The following is a 20,368-nucleotide window of genomic DNA, read 5'->3' as shown; positions in this document are numbered from 1 at the left end:
CATTACTCTCGGCAGTTAGACCTCCAGAGCTCATTCCAAACCCATCAAAGGAGGAGAGGCGAGCTGGGAGGGTGGGCGAGGGAGATGCTCGCGTTACTGCCTGGTGCCCAGCGGGTCCTCGTGAAGCTTTGCCCCCTACGCAAAACCGACCAGGCTGATGGTTCGCTCATTTCCCAAAACAAAACGCTAGCTTATTTTCAAGAAACATTTATTTGTTGGATGTCTGGAATGTAAGAAGAGCCTAGTCATCGCAGATGGATGTCTCCTGATGTCAGTTAGGGGAACATGCTCCAGCGAGGAACCAGTATAGCACAGTTAGCTGAGCCACATTCCACAGCCAACCCATAACACTGGGGCAGGAGAGCAGGAGAGCCCATCAGCCGTCTCACAGCTCTCGCGCTCTCTGGGGATGCAGGCCAGCGATGGGCTTGCACAGTGTGACCAGCTGGCCTAAACTGCATGTCTTTTGGGAAAAAAAAGGGTCATTTGATTGCAACAGTAGACAAACGGTGCAGATGGGTTATTTCACTTGGTTCTGTATTGCTTGAAGCTTGAATGTGTTTGCATTTGGGCCCAGCTGCTGGAGGGTGTTGCGGTGGGACCCCTCTGTCATCGAGGTGTCACAGGGTGGTGGTACAGCAGAGTGATAAACAGAAAGTGCTTCAGGTCCAGCCTACTAGGAGGCTTCTGCAGTGTCCACAGCCAGCTCCTGGTGCTCCTGCCCGAGGAGAGGAGCGCAGCACAGGGGGAAAGGCTGAGCTACACTTCGCCCCGTGGCCCCAGCTCAGAAGGAAGAGCCAGTTGCGGCGAGCAGCTGAAGCATTCAGCATGGCTTCTTCCATTTACTGAGCAGCAAACAGCCTTGGTGGAGTTCACCTGCTCCCAGCACCGAAGAACTTTGGAGAAGCCAGAGGAGAGGCAGAAGTACCCGTCGCTTTTCACTGCACACTTCACAACAGCAGAAGCTGGCTTTAGAGGCTGTATGACAAATTGCTGGTTAATACCCACATTAATTCATTTTTTCTCTCTACAAATTGCATTTGCTGTGCATGCCAAGCCATCCTCTGCTGTTTTCCTCAAGGTGATGTGCTAAATCCTGCTCCCTGGGCTGTGGCAATCAGCTATTGCTGGAACACCATCAAGCTGCAGACGGCAGCTGTGGGGACCGCAGGGACGCTGCATTGCTGAGCACCACGGTCAAATCCTGGCCAGCATCAGTGGGGCAGGACTGGACCACAGAGTCAGACCTCCCAGAAAGACCTAAGCGAGCCAAGCGCTGCAGCCTGCCCATGGCATCCCGAAGCCCCCAGGTGTCCCGAAGCATTACCTGTCACACCACCGCCTCGCCTCATATGGAGAACTCCATCGTAAGCACTTGCTCTGGGTCGCTCTTGACAAGACAAGGGATGAGCCTAGAAATCAATTACTGCTACAGAGAAATGAGTGCTTTGAAGGAGTGCAGAAAGGGTCCAAATCTTCCAGCTTCGGATGCCTACTTGTGTGCAGGAAATAGCTGTGTTTATGGGAAAGGATATTTTTCACGGGCCATCATTTTAATGTGTACCAGGCCTCACACAATTTTTCTTTCCACTTATGATATTATGTATTTTATACGATAAAGTTTGAAGTGCAGCTTTTGTGCATGAATGATACAGTTTCCATAATATTTTTGTCATATGCAGAGACATTTTGTTTTGATCTCATGGGGCATGAGTCAACTCCTATTTGAGGCCCCTGGAGTTCTTCCAGTGACCTTCCCGGAGCTTGGCTAACTGGGCAGCCGAGGCCTGACGCGATGTAGGTGTGAGCTAGCACAACCTGCCGAGGTTCAGGACAGCTCAGAAGAGCAGCTCAATCCAAAAAAACGTAGGTCAGGAAATTGTACCGACAGCATTCAGCATGCTTGGTGGAAAAACAAAGCCTCTGCCCCAGAAATGCATATGCTGCAGCATCACGAGCCCCCCTGGACACACGGGCAGCAGTGGGTGTTCAGCCCTGCAAGATCCCCAAAGTTTGCCCATCCAAAGCAGGTGCCGAGTCCCTTAATCTCAAGGCTGCATGATGAGATTAAGGGCCTCCTTAATGTCCTTTGGAGTCCTTTGGCTGAGCTCCTTGAGTGGGACAAACCTGACCATGGGTTGCCTGGATTACATGGGCCAGGTCCTGCACCCTCACAAGAGCAGCAGCCCCGTGGACCCGACTTGGCTGCTCGGGAGTGCTGCCTGCACCGTGATGCACCATTGCACGGCAGAGCTGGGTTTGTGCTCTAGCACGCTTCCCATGAAGACTCCTAAGCGTGCAAGGGTGTTGAGGTAGACCTCTAAGACACCCCCCCCATACAAGTGTGAGGTCCCACGCAAATTCAGGCAGGTGCCCATCCAGTATGTATGAACTTTATCCCCCCTTCTTAAAGACTGTTGGAAGAGTCATTTCTTTTTCTGGTGGGAGCAAGTTTCAATGGGGAAATGGCAAGTTCCCCAGCTCAGCAAAACTCCAGCAGTTTGCCTCAGCTCAGAAAGATACCTCTGTCCTGCAGGGCCAGCAAGGAAGAGAGCACACCCGGACACTGGAAAACACACGTCAGACCCCAAATGAGCAACAAACACGTCAGGCCCACAAAGCTACTCATTGAGCATCCTCACCATTTACACGGCTGACACGCATCTCAATAGCTCTGTTACTGATGAAGAGCTCGCGAGGGGTGTTTGTGCCATGATGCGCAGCACACAGCATTTCTGTGGTCACTCAGAAAGCGGTTGATGCCGTCAGTAAATGTCATTGTGGAGAGGTACAGAGCAGGGAGGCCATGAGAAAGGTCCAGCAGGTGGTAGCCTCTGCCTGGCTCTGCTGCCAGGGACCCGGCACTGCTGTGCAGGACGTGGGGCTGCAGCCCATGTCCACATGGGCAGCTCCTCCCCCACCAGGCCCACTGAGGAAATGGCACATGACTTGGAAATTAAGCATGTTGTGTTTATGAAACAACTCCTAAGAGTTTTTAAAAGGGACTAGCAGTGTTTACACACAAGCTGGACGGACTCTTAATGCGGTGCGTGCTCTGTTGTGTCAACTCCCACACCTGCATAAGATATTTTAAAAAATCCCCATGAAATGAGGGAGCCAAACAACTATGTCTCATCAGTTCTGTCTTGGTGCTCTCACTAGAGCTGCATTGAACGTTTTTCCTAATGGAGCTGCAGGATGCTATGAAAAATCTCTCCAAAGAGCTTCTCTTCATGTCCGTGGTTAAGGCTGGTGAAAAGCAGGGTGCGTAGCTGTGAGGGAGCCGGTGCTGGGGCACGGTGGGTGCAGAGCTCTGCTCCCAGGGCTGATGGAGGGCTCCCCGGGAAGAGGGGGGACCTTGGAGGGAGTCCAAGCCTGGCAGCGCTGCAGCCCCCTGCCTGCGTGGCACAGCAAGGGGGGAGCTGCCGCTCAGCCAACACCGTCCTGACCCCCTCCCAGGCAAGGAAGAGACCTGACCAGAGAAGAATGAACTCGAAGCACATTTTCTTGTGCTTCCCCAAAATACCAGAATTACCAAATGTGCTTTTCACAGATTATTTTCGTTCTCTATGCCACAAAGTGTCTGGACCCCTTCTTAGCAACACGGGTTCTCCTCGCTTTTCTATCACTCTCAGAAGGTCCTGCCTGGACCTTGTTTGCTTGTAGGACGACACCAGGATTCAGTCCATATAAGGTTATTGACCTGGGAAGAGAAAGTTTCTAGAATTTAAGGGCTGGGCAACTTCTTGGAAACTGCCTTATCAGCACGGCTACAAGCTGGAGCTTTAACAACCCTTCCTGAGCTGCACGTCTCTAGTTCCTATTCCTGCAGATTGGTATTTGTCTCTGTACACGTATGCTTATTTTGCAACTTGGTATTTAAAACAGCTTGGGATCAAGATTGCCACAAACGCGTGAAGCCAAGCTCGATCGCTTTGCTGTTACTGAAATTAGGTGTCGGCTAAGTCCTAAAGCGAACCAGTAAAGGGGAGCAGATGTCTGTGCATAGACACTGCGTAAAGGCTGGTGCCACGAACCTCACACATCGTCCTCCTTTGCTGGTGGAGAAGGGAATTGCTGGGGGGGGCTGTGTGTGTCAGGGGTTGTTATCAGCAGAAGCAAAAGGTGGTAAAACAGCAACAGAGAGGCACTGACTTTGCATAGCAAGGAGTGTCACCAGGGCCCATGCTGGTCCCTACGAGCGATGGAGGAGGACTGAGGAGGAACGGATGAGTGCAGCACTCTGGGGACTTAAAACCTGGCGATACATGAAAGTCTGCTGGAAGCATGAAGCCGTGCTTACACAGGGACAGATTTGCTCTGAAGTTTTACAGGGAGGGGCTGGTTCACCATAAACCCTGGGGATCCTGCAGTGCCTGGAGCCCGGCTGGAGCTGCTGCCCCTCGTCCTCCCTCCCCAGGGCCTTGGTCCCAGGTTTTGGGGCGATGCCGCTGGCTGCTGCGGGACCGGGCAGTTTCTACCTTTCCAGGAGAGCTGTAAAGAGCATGGGCTTTGCAGCTGGCATCCAGCCCTTGTCCCCGAGGGGCACAGCGCAGGCCTGTGCGAGAATGGCAGGAGCCGGCCAGCAAAAGCCCTTTGGTGCCGATGGCTCCCCCACTGCCGCACTGTCCTTGCCAGGGCGGGCTGCTCCGCCAAGGCAGCGTCTGCCTTGGAAACACATGTCCACAGAGCCACGGACACCCAGCACCAGCAGCTTCACCTCCTGAATGGCTGCTCCCATAATCCTGTTTGCTCAGTCTTAGTGACTGAAGTGAGCCATAACGAAGAAAACCAGCAGGATTATCCTCCAGCACCTGTTCCCACTGAAAGGATTACCATAGCTGGCCACCCCAGATGACGACCTCTAGGTATTGCCATGAAAGCAGCCCGAGCGACATGGCAACCCACCAGAAGAAGACCTCCCTCCCCTTCTGGATGCCCCTTTCCCAGGTATTTTAGCACAGCAGCTGGAAGCCCCTCACAGATGGAGGCCACTCCATGTGGATACAAGTGGCAGTGTTTGCGAGTCTCCAGCACACAGTCTTGGCTCTCCAAATAGCATCGCCTCCTGTTTGACTGTCTAACGGGGAGGTGGTGTGAGAAATATGGGCTGTAAGCTGCAGGGTGCAGAAGATAAACAGCAGCTTTAAAGCACTTTAAAACAAGTTGTTTTTCCTGCTCATCATTCCTTGTGCTTTTGCTGTTCAGAGCACAGGGTCTGACCCCCTCCCCTCACAACACATAAGGGCTCTGGTGTGCGGCATTTGCATCCACAATACAATGGTAGCTGATGTGAGAGCTATTTTACTGCAGAATGAAAACGTTTGATTGCAGAAAAAGAGATCTTCCTCAGAGCTGTTTACATGGGAAAGCAGGAAAACCAGAGAATGTCCAGAGACATTTTGGAGGGACTCAGCTCATCAATGGATGGGTAACTGAGGCAACAGGAATGCAGCCCTCCTGTAGATGGAGGCCTTCTGTTTAACCTCACCTTCCAGACATGAAATCTGTCCCACTGTGCCCTCGTGGCTTTCTTTTGGGATTGCCTTGAATATCAAGATTATCTCACCACGGAGCTGCAAGGAAGGTAGTGTCCCTTAAGTGCTGCCGCTGCCCCAAGGCCTCCGTGACACAAGCTAACTCCTCCCTCCATCATTCTTCTCAAAAGCATCCTCCCATCCCTTAAGCAGAGACCTTGGTGAACAGATTACTGTAGTCACAGATGTTTTTTCTATAATGGAATGTAACATTAAACTAAACACTGGAACATGGAGACAAACAAAGCAAAAAAGTCAGGGGAATAATCCTTAGCTTGTAACGACTTTTGCAAAACATTGCTGAAATTAGGTTTCATTGGAATAAAAATGTATTTATCATATCTGTCAACACTGGAAAATTATGTTTAAATTAAAACTTTATTTTAAACCCTGAAGATGACCCAGAAGTGATATGACATTTATAAATAGCTTATAATACACCACGGTATAAAAAGTACATTTATCCTCTTGCTATTGAGTCAAATTCATTGTTATATATGAGATGGGAATTAGTTTTACCCTTCTGACTATCAAAACAGAGAAAAAAATTAAAACCACAGGGAGGAGAGCAAAAACAGCCCACGGGTCAGAGTCTCCTGTGAAAAGGACCATAGGAAAATGGTCTCCATCGGAAAAGGCCACCCCAATGCTGACGCTTGTCTAGATCCGGGCCAAGACTAGGCAGTACCAAGCAGCAGAGACCTCTGATCCCCGCCGTTGTGCACAGGATTTCAACCTCTGATGTGCTTGAAAGCTGTTCTCAAGCCCTGAGCCAGCCAGCTCCCCATTTAAACTCGTTTACGCTGTGGAGGGGTGGCTCTTTCCAAAGTCTTCACCCTGTTGTTTTTGGCCACTGCTTTGACAGGACGGCAGGACTGCAGACGACTTCTTGTGCCAGCTCAGCTGCAAAGCAAGAAATGTCCTGTGGCCCTGAAACCAAGCACTGCAAAGGCTCTTCTAACAAGGCTGAATAATGCATTGTATAAATTGGGCATAAGACTAACCATGCAGCTGTTTCACCTGGCCAGGAACCTCTGCAGGGCTGCTGATGCTGATGCTCCCTCTGAGTGCTCACCATGCTCCTCGTGCATCTCGGTGGCTCACGTGCCATGCTCACCCACCCAGGGTAGAGCCCACCTGGGTTCTTAGGGATGCTATCTGAGATCTCCAGCAGCCCGACTGCAACGGTGAGGATGCCTCTGCCAGAGGGGACCAGCGGCTGTCAGGTGGCAAGGGCTGACGCTCCTCCCCAACCCAACAGCTGGGGGGACCTCTTACAGAACCTCCTTTTTACCAGAGAGGGGATCAGAAATACTCTCCTTGGGGAGTTCAGTCTTTGAACCTCAGATAGAGGAGACTGCATTCCTTTATCCGGGCTTCATTAATATCCCATTAAAAAAGACAAATGTTCTCCTTTCTTGGGGCCAAGCAGACTCAGTGTGCTCTGCTGTGGTCGTGGCTGTGGCCATAGCCCAGATGGCTGTGTATGCGGGGGACGGAGGCGATGGGCTGCGATACAGCAGCACAAATGCAGCCCATCGGGATGCTGGCTGGCTGTAGACCATGCAGCAGCCCGGGCTGCCACTCCTGCATGCAATGCAGAGGCCATCACTGAAGTGGCAGGGAGCCAAGGAGGTGACCCTGGATAATGCCATGAAGCTGCCCGGAAAGGGGAGATGGGAAGCTGGTGGGCAGAGCTGAGCCCTGGCTGGCAGGAGGCTCTGAGCAGCAGCTGGAGCTGAGCGGTGACATGGGGAGATAAGGCTCTTGATGGATGGACCTCAGAAGGCTTGAAGGTTTTTGTTCTGTTTGAATAAGCAGTCAAATATTCACACAGATAAGCTTCAGAAATGCATCTGATCTGAAGCCCTTTGTATCTTAAAAAGCAGGGCTGGAAATAGAACAAGAGAATTCCTCCAGGGCTTTGGTGGCTCCTGGGCTTTCCTTCACCAGCACCAGGCTGTCCAGACCTACGCATGCAAGCAAACCAACCGAGAGGACAGACCCTCCCTGAACCTCAGACATTCAAATGTGCCTGGGTACCAACCTCGCTCACAGCCCGGGAGATAGGGGAGATGCTCCTTCGCTTGGTCACTCTCTGCACTTTGTCATCTTGGTCCACATAGCTGCTATGGGTGGTTTAAAACATTGTTGTTAAGGAAACGCCCTCACTAATATTTGTGTATATCTTAAGATACCTGTTGGCATGGAGTTTATAAAACGTTGCCTGGTGCCTCTTCGCCAGCAGAGTTATGCCCACACTGAGCATCTCGTGTGCAAAGATCTGCAATAACTACCGATGAATGGTTGCTGGTGGCAAGAGCAGCCAGCAGCACAGACGATCTTGGCAGACTCCTGTCCACCTTGTGCACCACACTCAGGCCTAGATGAGGCTGCAGGCAGCACCCAAGATGGCCAGCAATTATCCTGCAACTTTAAATTGCAGTGCTTGAGTGGAGTCCTTTTGGAGAGTGCATCATTTCCTTGGAAATGTATTTTAACGTTGTACTTTACTCCAGTGAGTTTCCTTGTACCTTAAGTTGTTTAAACAGTTTCTCATTATGCGTTTCCCATTTGGAATAAACACAGGCCAGAAAGGCTGAGGCACCAAGGCTGGTAGGAAAACGGAAATCCTGCTCCAACCATCCGAGCGGGCAGACAGCAGCTCCCCGGCTCTGGGCAGGCGCTGGTCGACCCGGTGAAGGTTTGGAGCAGGAAGGGGCAGGTGAGACCAGCAGTGGTTTCTGGCTCCACAGAAAGTCTTCAGGTGACCCCAACACCTTTTGGGTTCACCTTTGATCAAATAGGACTCCTGGTCAGTTATGTGGGGTTTCTGTCTGAGCATCCCCCCGGCTTTGGGGTGCCATAGGGGGGATCCAGATCCAAACCTGAGGGCAGAGGGGCAGAGGGCTTTCAGCAAGCCAAGGCAGTCCACCCCATCGAGGGTCAACTCATGGCTTCCCCTTCCCCTGTGTCCCTCCCCAGGCTTCCCGACTTGCTATTTATGTCTTTGCCCTAATGAGTTTCCCCGTCCTCCACCCCCCAGCTTTAACCTCTTCCTTGCCAAGCGGTGTTCGGAGTTTGTATGCGAAAGTTGTTTATGTTAAATAGCTTTGTAATAGTTTCCTCCTACACCACCTCCCTTCCTTCCCCAATAAAAAGCCCTATGGCGCGCTTGGCAAAGCCCGTAAACAAAGGAGTGGTTTGGAGACCCAACCAGGTTTTGGTGAACCCAGTAGGGAAATAATGTCTCTCTTGAAGGACGTTAAAGCCTGAGCTCATAATAGTAGGAAACTAGGGTCCACCCCAAGTAAGGAATTGCCTACTTGTGGCTACCTAGCATAAAATACAGATGTCCATGCAGCAAGCAGGCCACACACCACCGTCGGACGTAGGGGGTTAACCTTGCATGTTTTTCTCACTGGTCTGGATGGCATTGATGGTAGCAAACCCATGCGTTCGCTAGGCTCCAAGTGCTTGAAGTTGTGAGAAGTGAGCAGGGAGAGGAGAGCGCACAAAGGCAGCAGTGTTTTGAACTCACCTAGACTGATGAACAGAAGCAGAAGGCAATGCAAAGCCATTAGCCTGCCTGTTCCCTGCAGAGGAAAAACAGGCACACAAAATCCAATTCATTATTCTCTTTCTTATTTAATGCTAAGTAAGTCGTTGAACTTTACTACTTGATCTACCCATTTTCTTTAGTAGTAGGGCTGCAGGAAATCTTCCTCTTCTCAAAGGGAGTTTCAAGTTTCTTGCTGATATCATGTAAAAAATACTTGGAATGTGTGAGTAAAAAATAACCGCATTTCAAAAAGAGCTTGAGCCATGCAGATGATAATTTTTCTCTTCTGAAGCGCAGAACTGAAGAGTGGAGGTCCCTGGGAGCTCGGAGCACCATTGTTCTCCTTCCAGGGCGTTATCTGGAGACAGGCCCTGCGATAGACCCCGCTGAGGCCACCGAACGCCTTATCTGCTCAGAGTGCTAATGGCATGCATTTGACAACATCAACCATTTAATTTATGAGGTGCCTCGTAACGTAAGGGCAAAGAAATCCATACCATGCGAAAGCCCAAGCACATCCGGTGCAATTAACAAGCATCTGATCAAAGGCCAGCCCGCTCTACAACACGACTTTCCTAACCCTGGCTAGGTAGAAATGTTCCATCTTCCTGAAAGGCACCTTTCCAGATTTTGTCCAGCGATGGCAGCGTTACACAATGAGAAATACATTAATGGAAACTATCCAGCACTGAAATTATTCCAGCATATTTATCACCGCATTCCTTCCTCCCTCCCACATGAGCGAGGAATAAAATGCACAGGAATAAAAGCGGTTAAACACCATCCAGCAGAAGACACAGAAAATGGGGATTACTCACAAGTCACTAACAGCTCAATGGTGCCCGTCAGCGTTGGGATCCACACGAAGTTGTTGTGCAAACAGAGACGCTCGTCCTGGGGAATTATTTTTGCAACGCCTGTGGCCCATTGCCATGTCACCCTCTTGCAGTTGGGGACAGCTTAGTGCTGTCACCTGGTACCTGAGTTGCTCTTTCAGCTCCCCTGGTCCAGATCTCCGCCGAAAGTTGAGGAGTCTGTCCCATCCTCTTCACCGTGGTCTGGCTACACAGCAGATAATCAGTTTTAAATCATGTTTTTATTCTATTGCATGAATATTTGTACAAAGCTCATTTTTTTTTTTCGGTTTTCACGTGCAACAAGAAGCTCAATGGCTAAGCCACTCTGAATATAATATTCAGTGTGGCGCCTGAAGGGAGGGAAGGTTTAGGTGGCGAGTCCTGCTTTTCCGGCGCAGGTCAGGCAAAACGACAGGCCAGAGGGCGCTGGTCTGGGTCCCAGCTTCTGCAGCATCACCGCCGGGCACAAGGTTTGTGATCACAGCGACGGATCCAAATCAGGGCTGCTACCAAAACACAATCTCAGCCCCATCGCTCTGCACATTCCCGTGCTTTTCAGCCCGAGGAGCCCAGGAGGTTGCACAGGTGGCAGAGCCGGTCCGGGCAGCGGGACACGCAGCGGAGGGGAGAGTGCGAGCACCAGCCCCGGCTTGGATGGGCTGATGCTGAAAACTGCAGACATGCGTTCACCCCGCTGCCAGCGAGCTGGGAACCGCCTGGCAGCGAAACAGGAACAAAACCTCTCCCGTGGATGCTCTCAAGGTGGTTTAGCCCAGTGTTACAATACCTGTTATTACTGGCAATTACAGCAGTGCCCAATATTACATAAAAGCTCCAAAAAACCTGAGTATGTGAGGCAAGCTGATTCACGAGCAGATCAGATGCTCTGGTGTCGGGATCAGGGATTTTGGGTGCACAGTGGTGTTGCGGATGTCCTACTCTGGTGATGGGAACCTGCCAGGGCACCAGTGATGCTTTGGTCAGGGTGGGGGGTGTCAGGAACAGGTCCCCTCCTCACCCGTCCTGCATCCCCCTCCCAGCTGCCTGCCAGGGAACGCATCCCGCACCCCGCCTCCTGCCAAAGGGAAGTCAATTGAGATTTTATTTGACGGCTCCCAGGTGAGTATTTAGGGGAAGAACAGACAAACAGAACACCCCTCGCTGACGGCGAGCGGGCGAGCTGATGAACAATGGGAGCTCTGTGGGACATCTCCCCGTTCACCTGCTCCAGCCCCAGCGGAAGCGCTCCTCCCTGCGCAGCACAACGGCGGGGCGGCGAGCCCCGAGGCAGGGGACAGGCTGGCACACACCTTCGTGTCGCAGAACACCACTGGGGTCCCCTCCGAGACAGGTGAGAGGGAGGCACGTTAAGCACCCACACGGGAGCAGAGGGAGGGCGGCTCTGGGCACCGTGTTTTCTCTTAACCAGCTCTCTTTAAATTTTGGCCAGCAAGCCCTGTTTAAATTTTACCACCTGTCAAATCTTTTGTCACGAGCTGTTGTGCTGTCCCTGCAGTTTTCCCTTACAGCGGCAGGGTATTCTGCAGCCGCGCTTTGAGGGCAGCTGACAGCCTCTGAGGGGACACAGCGCTCGCCTGGCCCCGAAAAACGACTTGTTGGTAGCCGAAATATTTATACAGCCAGCAGCTCCTGAGATTTTGAGCTCCTTAATGCCTCTGGTTGCCTCTTTGGTGTATACACTTAAATCTACCTTTCAAAACATTGTGCCAACGAGCTTAAGACCAATTATAAAAATAATTTTGGCAGGAAGAAGTCTAAATATCACGGCTTTAAGAGAGACACTGGGCCAGGCATGCAAAGGTACACCATTGCCTAGAGACGCACAACAGTGGCTAATGGCTGGAGCATTGAAGTAGTAGAAAATCCTCATTTAATCTCATTAAGGACAACAGGATTTGGTGCATTACACAGGATCAGAAAGGAAAGGCATATCATTACATCTGAGACGCGCTGCTAACCGCGGCAATGGCAAAAGTCTGGGTGAACTTCTGTTTTCTCCTTCAGGTTGTGGATCTGGAGGATAGGAACAAATTTCCTATTTGTTTGGTACTTTTGCACCTTGGTGCAGCTGGTACTGATAACTTCGAGCATCTACCCTGGAAGGAACGGGTATGACCAAACCGAAACACTGCCCGGCGCCTGGTACCATTCACGTCTGGATGCCGACCGCTGCCGGGGCACAGCCAAAAACCTCATGCTGCTGCGTGCTAAGGCCGAGCAAGCCAACACCACCATGGAAAACCTAGGAGCTGAGATGTCTCTTCTCCCAAGTAACAAGTGATGGGACAAGAGGAAATGGCCTCAAGTTGCGCCAGGGGAGGTTTAGATTGGATATTAGGAAAAAATTTTACACGGAAAGGGTTATCAAGCATTGGAACAGGCTGCCCAGGGAAGTGGTTGAGGCACCATCCCTGGAGGTATTTAAAAGACAGGTAGACATAGTGCTTAGAGATAAGGTTTAGTGACGGTTTTTGTCAGAGTTAGGTTGATGGTTGGACCAGATGATCTGAAAGGTCCCTTCCAACCTCGGCGATTCTATGGTTCTATGATTCTAAGCCAAAAGGGCAGTTTGCAAAGCGAACGTGCGTACCGAGCTGCCAGTGTCTGTGAACCAGGAAGCTGATGGCCAGTTTACATAACAAACCCGAGCACCCTCCCAGAATCGGGCCCGATCCTGTCTCTGGCGTGTGCAGGAGGCAGTGGTGACTCAGGGGAGCGGGGCGGCCGGCGGCCTGCACCAGCACGCCTGGCACGGCCGCGGCAGCACCCTGTGCCCTGCGGCACCTGCCACCCCCAGGGGCCACTGGCACCTCCTGTGCTGCACCACCCAAAGAGGACAACAGCTCCGGGCTGCGGGAAAGCTCCAGGTCCTGCAAAACTTGGCATGGAAGGGGAGATGCTAAGGGGGAGGCACGTGTCCTGGGGGCCATAGGTGGCCAGGAAGCAGCAGAGGAGCTGCTCAGGTGTGCTTCAGTCTGCTGCTGTCATCCAAAAAGAATAAGAAAAGCTTTTAGGCATGTCTGGGGCATGTTCCAGCTGCCAGTCTCTTGGTGGCACAGTCCTGCATGGGAAGTGCCTTACCCCTTACTCTTCTTAACCTGCCTTTCTATAGTGCATCCGTCAGGTGCATCCCTATCCAAACTGGTAAGGCTTTCCCAGTAAAAGTGGGAAAGTATGGCAAAAGATGCCCTGGTTTTTGCTGTTTGCAATGACAACCCTGGATTTCCTTGCCAGCATCACCTTTTTTATCCTTTTCCCATCTCTGTCACTGTTTCGAGGGCAGTTTGACAGCCTGGAGTTACCGAATCGCAGGAATAAATCACCTGCTGTTACCACGGCTGCTCCTCGCGCACGGGCAGGCGTACACGCATCGCAAACGGAAAGCGTATCGATTTCTTCTGCGAGGCGATTATCACAAATATTGTTGACCTTACATCATAAGCGATTGTTTATATAAAGAGAAAGACTCCTTACTTCCTCCTGGGCCCTTGGGGAATTTGGCAGGCTCTGAAAGCGAGTCAGTGGCGCATAGGGTAATGCTCCTCGGGGGGAGTGTGCTCAGCGCTACTGCAGGAGATCGTATTAGTGCTTTTGACACGATCAAACAGAAAGTTCCAGCTGAACAATGAGTTTTGAGGACGAAAAGCGAAATGTTAAGAAGGTGTGTACGTCTCCGTGAATTTGCTTCATTTCACTCGTTCATGTGGCGGCAACAGAACTATTTTTAGGTCTAATCCTTCAAACAGAACATGACTTCTCCTTTCTGATTAGTACAAAGCTGGCTGCTAGTCAAAGGATAATTATTTCCCAACACATCACCTAACACACACCAGCAAACAAAACACTCATTATTTGAGCTATCCAACGTTAACTGTTGTTTAGCAGTTAACATTTTCTTGACAGCTTTGAATAGGACTAATTGCTCCAGCTTCATTAACAGAGGTCATTTGCTGCTGGTAACAATACTTTTCGGGAGATACTCTCTCGTATGAGATTAGATTATCAGGTCAAATTCTGCTCCCAGTGGCAATGATGCCTGACCGCATTTGGCCTCAAGAAAGTCTGCTCTTTCGGTTCATGGCAGCACAATTTCCAGCCCTGCAGCTGATATATTACATAAAGGAAGTGAGTGCACTCCACCGGACGGGAAATTATAATAAATTAGGAAAGCGTGCAGCACAAGGAAGGTTTGCAAAATAGCCACTTAAAAGTTATTAATAAAACCTTGACTACAGATAGAGTTTAAAGAAAAAAAAAAAGTCAAAAGGGAAAAAAAAAAAAGCAAGCTGATAAAGAAGTTGTCCTTATGCTTGAAAACATGTGCATACCCAAAAGGGAAAGCAGCGTTTGCAGACAAACCGGTGCGTCTTGTATCGCAAACCCCCGGCTGACGCTGTCAAACCCGGCGTGTGCCATGCGCACAGTTCAGATGACAACTTTAAGCCACATTTTTTGCACCTAGTTTCATTCGTTCGTCAGTTACTGCTTGGAGCTACAGTCAGGTAACGCTGAGGGCCGCGGTCTCCAAGCGCAGTGAATTTGCCGGGGTGTTTTTGCACAGCCCTCGCGGGCCGGGAAGTCCTTCTGCAGGCGCTTCAACAGCCCACCGTGTGTCTGAAACATCCTTAATGTTCCCCAACAGGCGGAAAACTGAAGCCAGGCTTCCCACCCGATGCATTCCCACCTAAGCCCGTGGAGAGATGCAGCCTGCTTTTCAGAAGTGCTGAGCAAACACGGCTTGAAGTGCAGCCGGCGCCTTTGAGAATCAGGCGCCTCGCATGTGGAAGTCTCAGACGCCCTCGCCAAATAATTTTCTGGGAGTGGATTTCAGTTTTACCTGTGCCTCCCTTTCCTGCAGGCCGGCGGCTCTTTGCCGTTACTTTCCTGCCCACGTACGTGTGCAGCCGCATGCCCACCTCCTATACTGTCTGACTTGCAGCTCCAATCGCTAATCCATGTCTGGTTTTCGTCAGACAAAAAAAAAAAAAAAAAAATATTCGTCGTGAGCGTTTGGCTCATCGCCTCCGGAGTATTTCAGCTGCCCCGTAACACTTTTCAGAGTATCCTTCTTCTCCGCGGAGAACAGCCTGTTCCGGGCGTGATCCACGGCAGACTGCTCGCCAGCAGCCTCCCCTTCCTCGCACACGTGCCTGCCATATGTCCTGCTCTGTCCGCACCGTTACTGTGCCACCGCCTTTTTTACACCGTGCGAGAGGGACCAGTGTCCGCCATCCACCCTGTCAGGTGAATCATCTTAGCTGTCTCCGGAGGGACTTAACGTGCCAGCCTCCAGACCCTGCCAGCAGGTCCCTGACTGGCCAAAACTCACCGGCGGACAAATCCTGACCACTTCGCTCCCACAGCTGGCCCTGCTGAAGCCAATGGACCAAACTCATCCTACCTTTCACCTTCTCAGTGCCATTACACTCGTCCAGCAGAAGCATGACCCAGCGCAGCTATTCGGTAGGAGAAGCCGAGCAAGTTCTGGCCATAAAATTCCCACCTAAGTTGGAGCCTGTCGAGCCAAAACTTTCATCACTTTTTAAAGTCTAAGGACACGAGTGTTCGGATGGTTACAATTAAGCATGATTTATGAGACGAAGAGCCAAGTCCATTAGATTATCCCACCCCCCGCAGCAGGCACCACGCTTCCCCAGGATCCAGCCCCCCGCCGAGGATGGGGGCTCCGCAGCCACTTCAGCTCCCAGCCGGGCGCGGGGGACGGATCCTACCCTGCTCTGCCTGGCAGGAGGGGACACTGGCAGGTCCTGCCCTGGCTCCCTGCAATCCCCAGGGAGTAGGAGAACCGCAGGGCTGCCTCCCCTCCCGTCCCGACCCCAACATGCGCAGACAACATCTCGCCGTGGTCGCCGGCATCAGACACCACCATTCTGGACACCCTTTTGGTCCTGTTGTCTTTGCTGGAATCACAGACAAAACCAGATTAATAAAAAATAGCAAACAATTTGGTGGCAGAGCCTACTTCACTTAGCACCTGATCTGACATCACCCCCGCATTTTAAGGAGCTCATTTCGCTGTTATCAAGGGAGACATCATTAACTGCAGCTCACATCAAACCCCAGTAACATCAATGGAAAAGTATTATTTACTTCCCTGGTCCCTTTATTTTGTGCTTACACAAAAAGCATAACTTTTTTTTTTCCCCCATAAAGTCCATCATTAGAAATTGCAAAGGGCAAATTCCTTAATTTTTAAAACGAAAAAAAAAATGAACAAATGGTTTCCAAAAACAAACCGTTGGCCACCATCCTAAAGATCTCGCTTTGGCAAGTGCCCTTCCTGGGAGCTGATTTCTAATTTAACTATACTTCTGAGCTTAATAAAGCTAAAAATGGCTTCACTTTTATTCCACGCTGCCTTTTTGTTGCTCTATCTGCTGTGTATTCATTGCAGTAACGAAAAACTTTATGAAACCACAAGGATGCAGCGCACCTTCACGAAGCAATGAAGGAAGAAAATCTTTTGTCCCGGGGATGCAGATCTAAAGCCCTTCTGCTCACAGCACCTCCTTGCTTGGGTCAGTCCGCAATACAACATTTGGTTATCATGATCTGGCCCCCAAGGAGTATGTGACTTGTCGGCAGCACGCTGAAGCCACGCTGCACATCACCATTAGCTTTACGATCCACAAACTCGGTAGTTTTATTCCACCCAGTGACACAGAAGAGGTTTCAGCAGTGTTTTAAGTCTATCCCAGAGTCCGATCCTGCTACGGTTGTGCCCCAGCCATTCCCTCGGAGGCTGTTAACTCCTTTTTTTTTCACAGTAAGAGGGAACCAAAGTCTGGAGTCCCGCGACCGGCTGCCCGGCTGCCATCTCCCCTTACAGGGCACGAGCCTCCTGCGGCTGCTTTTCAGGCAGGGGTCTCCCCCGACCTCCGCGCTCGGCACCGGGACCCGACCCCACCGTGACGCCCACCGCCCACCTCGCTCGGGCAGGATCAGGCCCACCGTCGGCACGAGGCAGACTTACTTGTGGGGCGGCATGTACCACGTACGGAGATTTCTTTTCTACTCGAGACCATTTCTAGCTTTCAAATTAAGCATCCTCTGTAATCTTAAATATTCTGGTCTCCTGACTCCCAGACGCGTACTCCTAACAAAAAACAAACAAACAAACAAAAGAATATATTCCAGAAAGGAATAGTTACAGAAAACGAGTGTATTCATTATCAGACTGGAAACACCTTGTCTTCAGCCATTAATTTTAAGGGAAGTCAGCAGACTTCAGTGCAACAGGAACACGACCTTATTGGGTTTCAAACACGTTTTTTACAACACCGTGTCAGGAAAAGCCATTAGATAGAGTTATATTGGTAATCTGAGCCATCTTTGGAGAAAAACAAATGCTGTTCTTCCCATTACAGGTAGGTATTGTTTCAAAACCTATAGAGACACGCTCGCTTGTGCTGCAATGGTATTTATTGCACATAGACCAATTACTTACACAGTAGTAATTTGCACCGGAGTATAAATATGTTATAAAACACACACAGAGAGGAAAATGGAAATGACACACAAGTGCTAAAATAACAGCAGATTCACGTGGGCACTTGGAAACAAAAATAAAAATAATAGAAGTCCCTTAAGATATTTTAATTTATAATATGGATATATTTACAGTACCTTCATAAAATAATATAAAAAAAAGTCACTTCTCAATAAAACTATAACAGATCAGACAAAACCAGAAATCAGTTTCAGGGTCGGTGTTACTCAAACCTCCGTTTCATTTTTAATTTGCGCGTGTGTATGTGTGTGCAAGTAACATCTTCAAATAACTTTACAACTCTTAACACTGTGCAAAAAATACGGCTTTGTTGCCGTTTTTAAAAAAAAAAAATGTGCAGTAATTTTTTGTTGCTGCCAGGATTTTTTTTTTTTCTCCCCCGTTCATCTGTAATTACAATGAACGAGCTGCAGAAGGCTCCTCACACACCTCCCCCCCACCCCCGCCTTTTCATAAAATACTGTTAGCGGTATGTAAATATGCTGTTTAATATAAACATGGTCCATTTATTCCCCTGTACAATATGCACAGTTTGAGGTAGAAGTTTCTCAGCCTGACTGCTATTGTCTGGCCGAAGGAGATAAGCACAGTAACTCACTGCTGGCTGATGCAGAGGGAAAAAGCACACGAGCGTGGGTTGGGGGTTTTTTTTTTACCCCCTTTCAAAATACACCCATGCTCCTCATTAATCCCTGTTTTTCCCCACCGCGACTCTGAGGAAGAGGGGAGCGCAGCTACCCCGAGCTTAAAGCTCATCTTGCCCCCGGGTCTCTCTGCCCGGAGCACCTGCAGCACGGACCCTGCGTCTCCCCAAAAACCCCCCCGGTGCTGGGGCTGAGGGAACGAAAACCCGGGGCACCCGACAGCCCCCGGCGAGGTGGGGGACGGCCGAGACCCTAGCCGCAGCCGAACTCGGCAGCCAAACACCGGCACCTCCACGCTCAGGTTTGACCACCAGCACCGTCCTGGGTCAACTCACCCGAGCAACGGGCGCTTCTGCCGCAGCCCCTTTCGAAAGCGCTTCTCCTAAATATAAGCTGGCTATCTTTGGGTCGGGCTGTTTATTTTCTTTGTTCTCTGGTCAGTGGGTTTCCTGTTTGCTGTAGTTTCGGATGAGGTATCTCGTACACCAGTTCACCTGCTTTTATTCCTAAGTAAACACCCGCTCTCTCCCAGCTAAGCCAGGCATCAGTTTTGCTTGGCACTAGCTTTATGACCGGCCGGCTGCCGGGGATTTGTCTGCTCCCGTGCATCTCCCTGCCTGCCTCTCCCCCTGCCCCAGCTCCGACGCAGCCCCCCACGTGTCCCTCCCCTATACCTTGGACTCCGAATCGGACGTTTTGCTATTTCTCTCCTCCAGACTGGACTCGCTGCCGCCCCGCGTGCCCCCGTTGCAGTCGGACCAGGTCCCTCCCAGGCTGCGCTCGGGGGAGCCCACGGTGCTGATGAAGCCCCCGGGCAGGCGGGCCAGCTCCCCGCCGCTGGCGTGCAGCCGCCGGTCAGCTTTCCGGGGGCAGCAGAGCAGCCTCTTGAAGGCCTTTCGAAAGTCGGGGCTGCGGCAGTAGATGATGGGGTTGAAAGCGGAGTTGGCGTAGCCCAGCCAGTTGAAGAAAACGAAGAGCCAGTCGGGCACCAGGTCCCTGTTAAAGACGTTGACGATGTTGACCAGGAAGAAAGGGAGCCAGCAGAGGGTGAACACCCCCATGATGATGCCCAAAGTCTTGAGGGCTTTCTGCTCCTTCATGGCCATGATCCGGGAGGTCTTCCGCTTGCTGGCTCGTCCGTTGCCGAGGATGGGCTGGTGGTGAGGGTGAGGGGGCGGAGGTGGCTGCGGCTGCTCGTGGCTGCCGTAGAACCGGCCCTCACACCTATCGATCTTCCTGATCTGCTCCTTGGCCTCTCTGTACACCCGGAGGTACACGAAGATCATGATGAGGAGGGGGATGTAGAAAGAAATGATGGACGAGGCGATGGCGTAAGCCCTGTTGGTGACAAAGTCGCAGCAGCCAGGGTCCTGGTAGCACTCCAGCGCCTGGGGGTCCTCGTCCCGCCACCAATGCATCATGATGGGCAAGAAGGAGACCAGGGCGGAGATGGCCCAGACGGTGCAGATGATGCCCTTAGCCCGACCCTTGGTCATGAGGCTCTGGTAGCGGAAAGGCGAGGTGATGGCCAGGTAGCGGTCGATGGCGATGACGCACAAGGTCTCGATGCTGGCCGTCACGCAGAGTACGTCCAGGGAGGTCCAGCACTCGCAGAGGAAGGATCCCCAGAGCCAGGTGCCCCGCACCACCAGCGTGGCCCCGAAGGGCACCACCAGCAGCCCCATCACCAGGTCGGCGCAGGCCAGCGAGGTGATGAAGAGGTTGGTGAGGGTCTGCAGCCGCTGCGTGCGCCCGATGGCCGCGATCACCAGCACGTTGCCGGCCACGATGAGCAGCACCACCAGGGCCATCAGCAGGCTCATGCCCACCGCCCACTGCTGCGACAGCACCTCGCCCGCCACCTGCCTCCCCCCCGCCGGCGCCGCCGTCACCCCGCCGCCGGCCACCGACCGGTTTTGGGGACCGCAGTCGGGCGGCAGCCACCCATCGCCCATGGCCGAGCCCGCGGGCAGGAAGGCGGCGCTGCCGCCGCCGCTGCCGCCGCTGCCGCCGCCGCCGCCGCTGCCGCCGCCGCCGCCCCGGGCTGCCCGCATGGCTCCGCACCGCCCCGCCGCCCCGCCCCGCCGCCCCCAGCCAATCGGTATCGAGGGGGCGGGGAAGACACGCCCCTCCCTGCCTGCACCCCTGCCTGCAGCCTGCCCGGCGGCTCCTGCCCACAGACACGCGCCCCCCCCCCCCCCCCGGGGCCACCCACC

General features: G+C 51.9%; 1 protein-coding gene across 8 annotated transcripts; it reads right to left on the bottom strand.

Annotated features, from left to right (window-relative positions):
* Positions 1-897: 897 nt before the first annotated feature.
* Positions 898-20,163, bottom strand: ADRB1 (adrenoceptor beta 1). 8 transcript variants are annotated; one of them, XR_008466899.1, is made up of 4 exons: positions 18,827-20,163; positions 2,643-10,161; positions 1,328-1,426; positions 928-978 (listed from the first exon to the last, which is right to left on the bottom strand). XR_008466899.1 is itself a non-coding variant. In XM_054204693.1 (2 exons), the coding sequence occupies exons 1-2, from the start codon at positions 20,105-20,107 to the stop codon at positions 15,854-15,856; spliced, it is 1,326 nt and encodes a 441-aa protein (XP_054060668.1). In that variant the 5' UTR covers positions 20,108-20,163; the 3' UTR covers positions 10,176-15,853. The 8 variants fall into 8 exon arrangements, 2 of the variants coding, with proteins under 2 accessions (XP_054060668.1, XP_054060666.1); XR_008466898.1 differs by lacking the exon at positions 1,328-1,426 and having other exon boundaries at positions 898-978; XR_008466897.1 differs by having other exon boundaries at positions 1,328-10,161.
* Positions 20,164-20,368: the final 205 nt, after the last annotated feature.

The sequence above is a fragment of the Rissa tridactyla genome, chromosome 6 (assembly GCF_028500815.1).
Source record: "Rissa tridactyla isolate bRisTri1 chromosome 6, bRisTri1.patW.cur.20221130, whole genome shotgun sequence".
Taxonomy (NCBI): Eukaryota; Metazoa; Chordata; class Aves; order Charadriiformes; family Laridae; genus Rissa; species Rissa tridactyla.
This window is presented reverse-complemented; position numbering and strand designations above follow the sequence as displayed.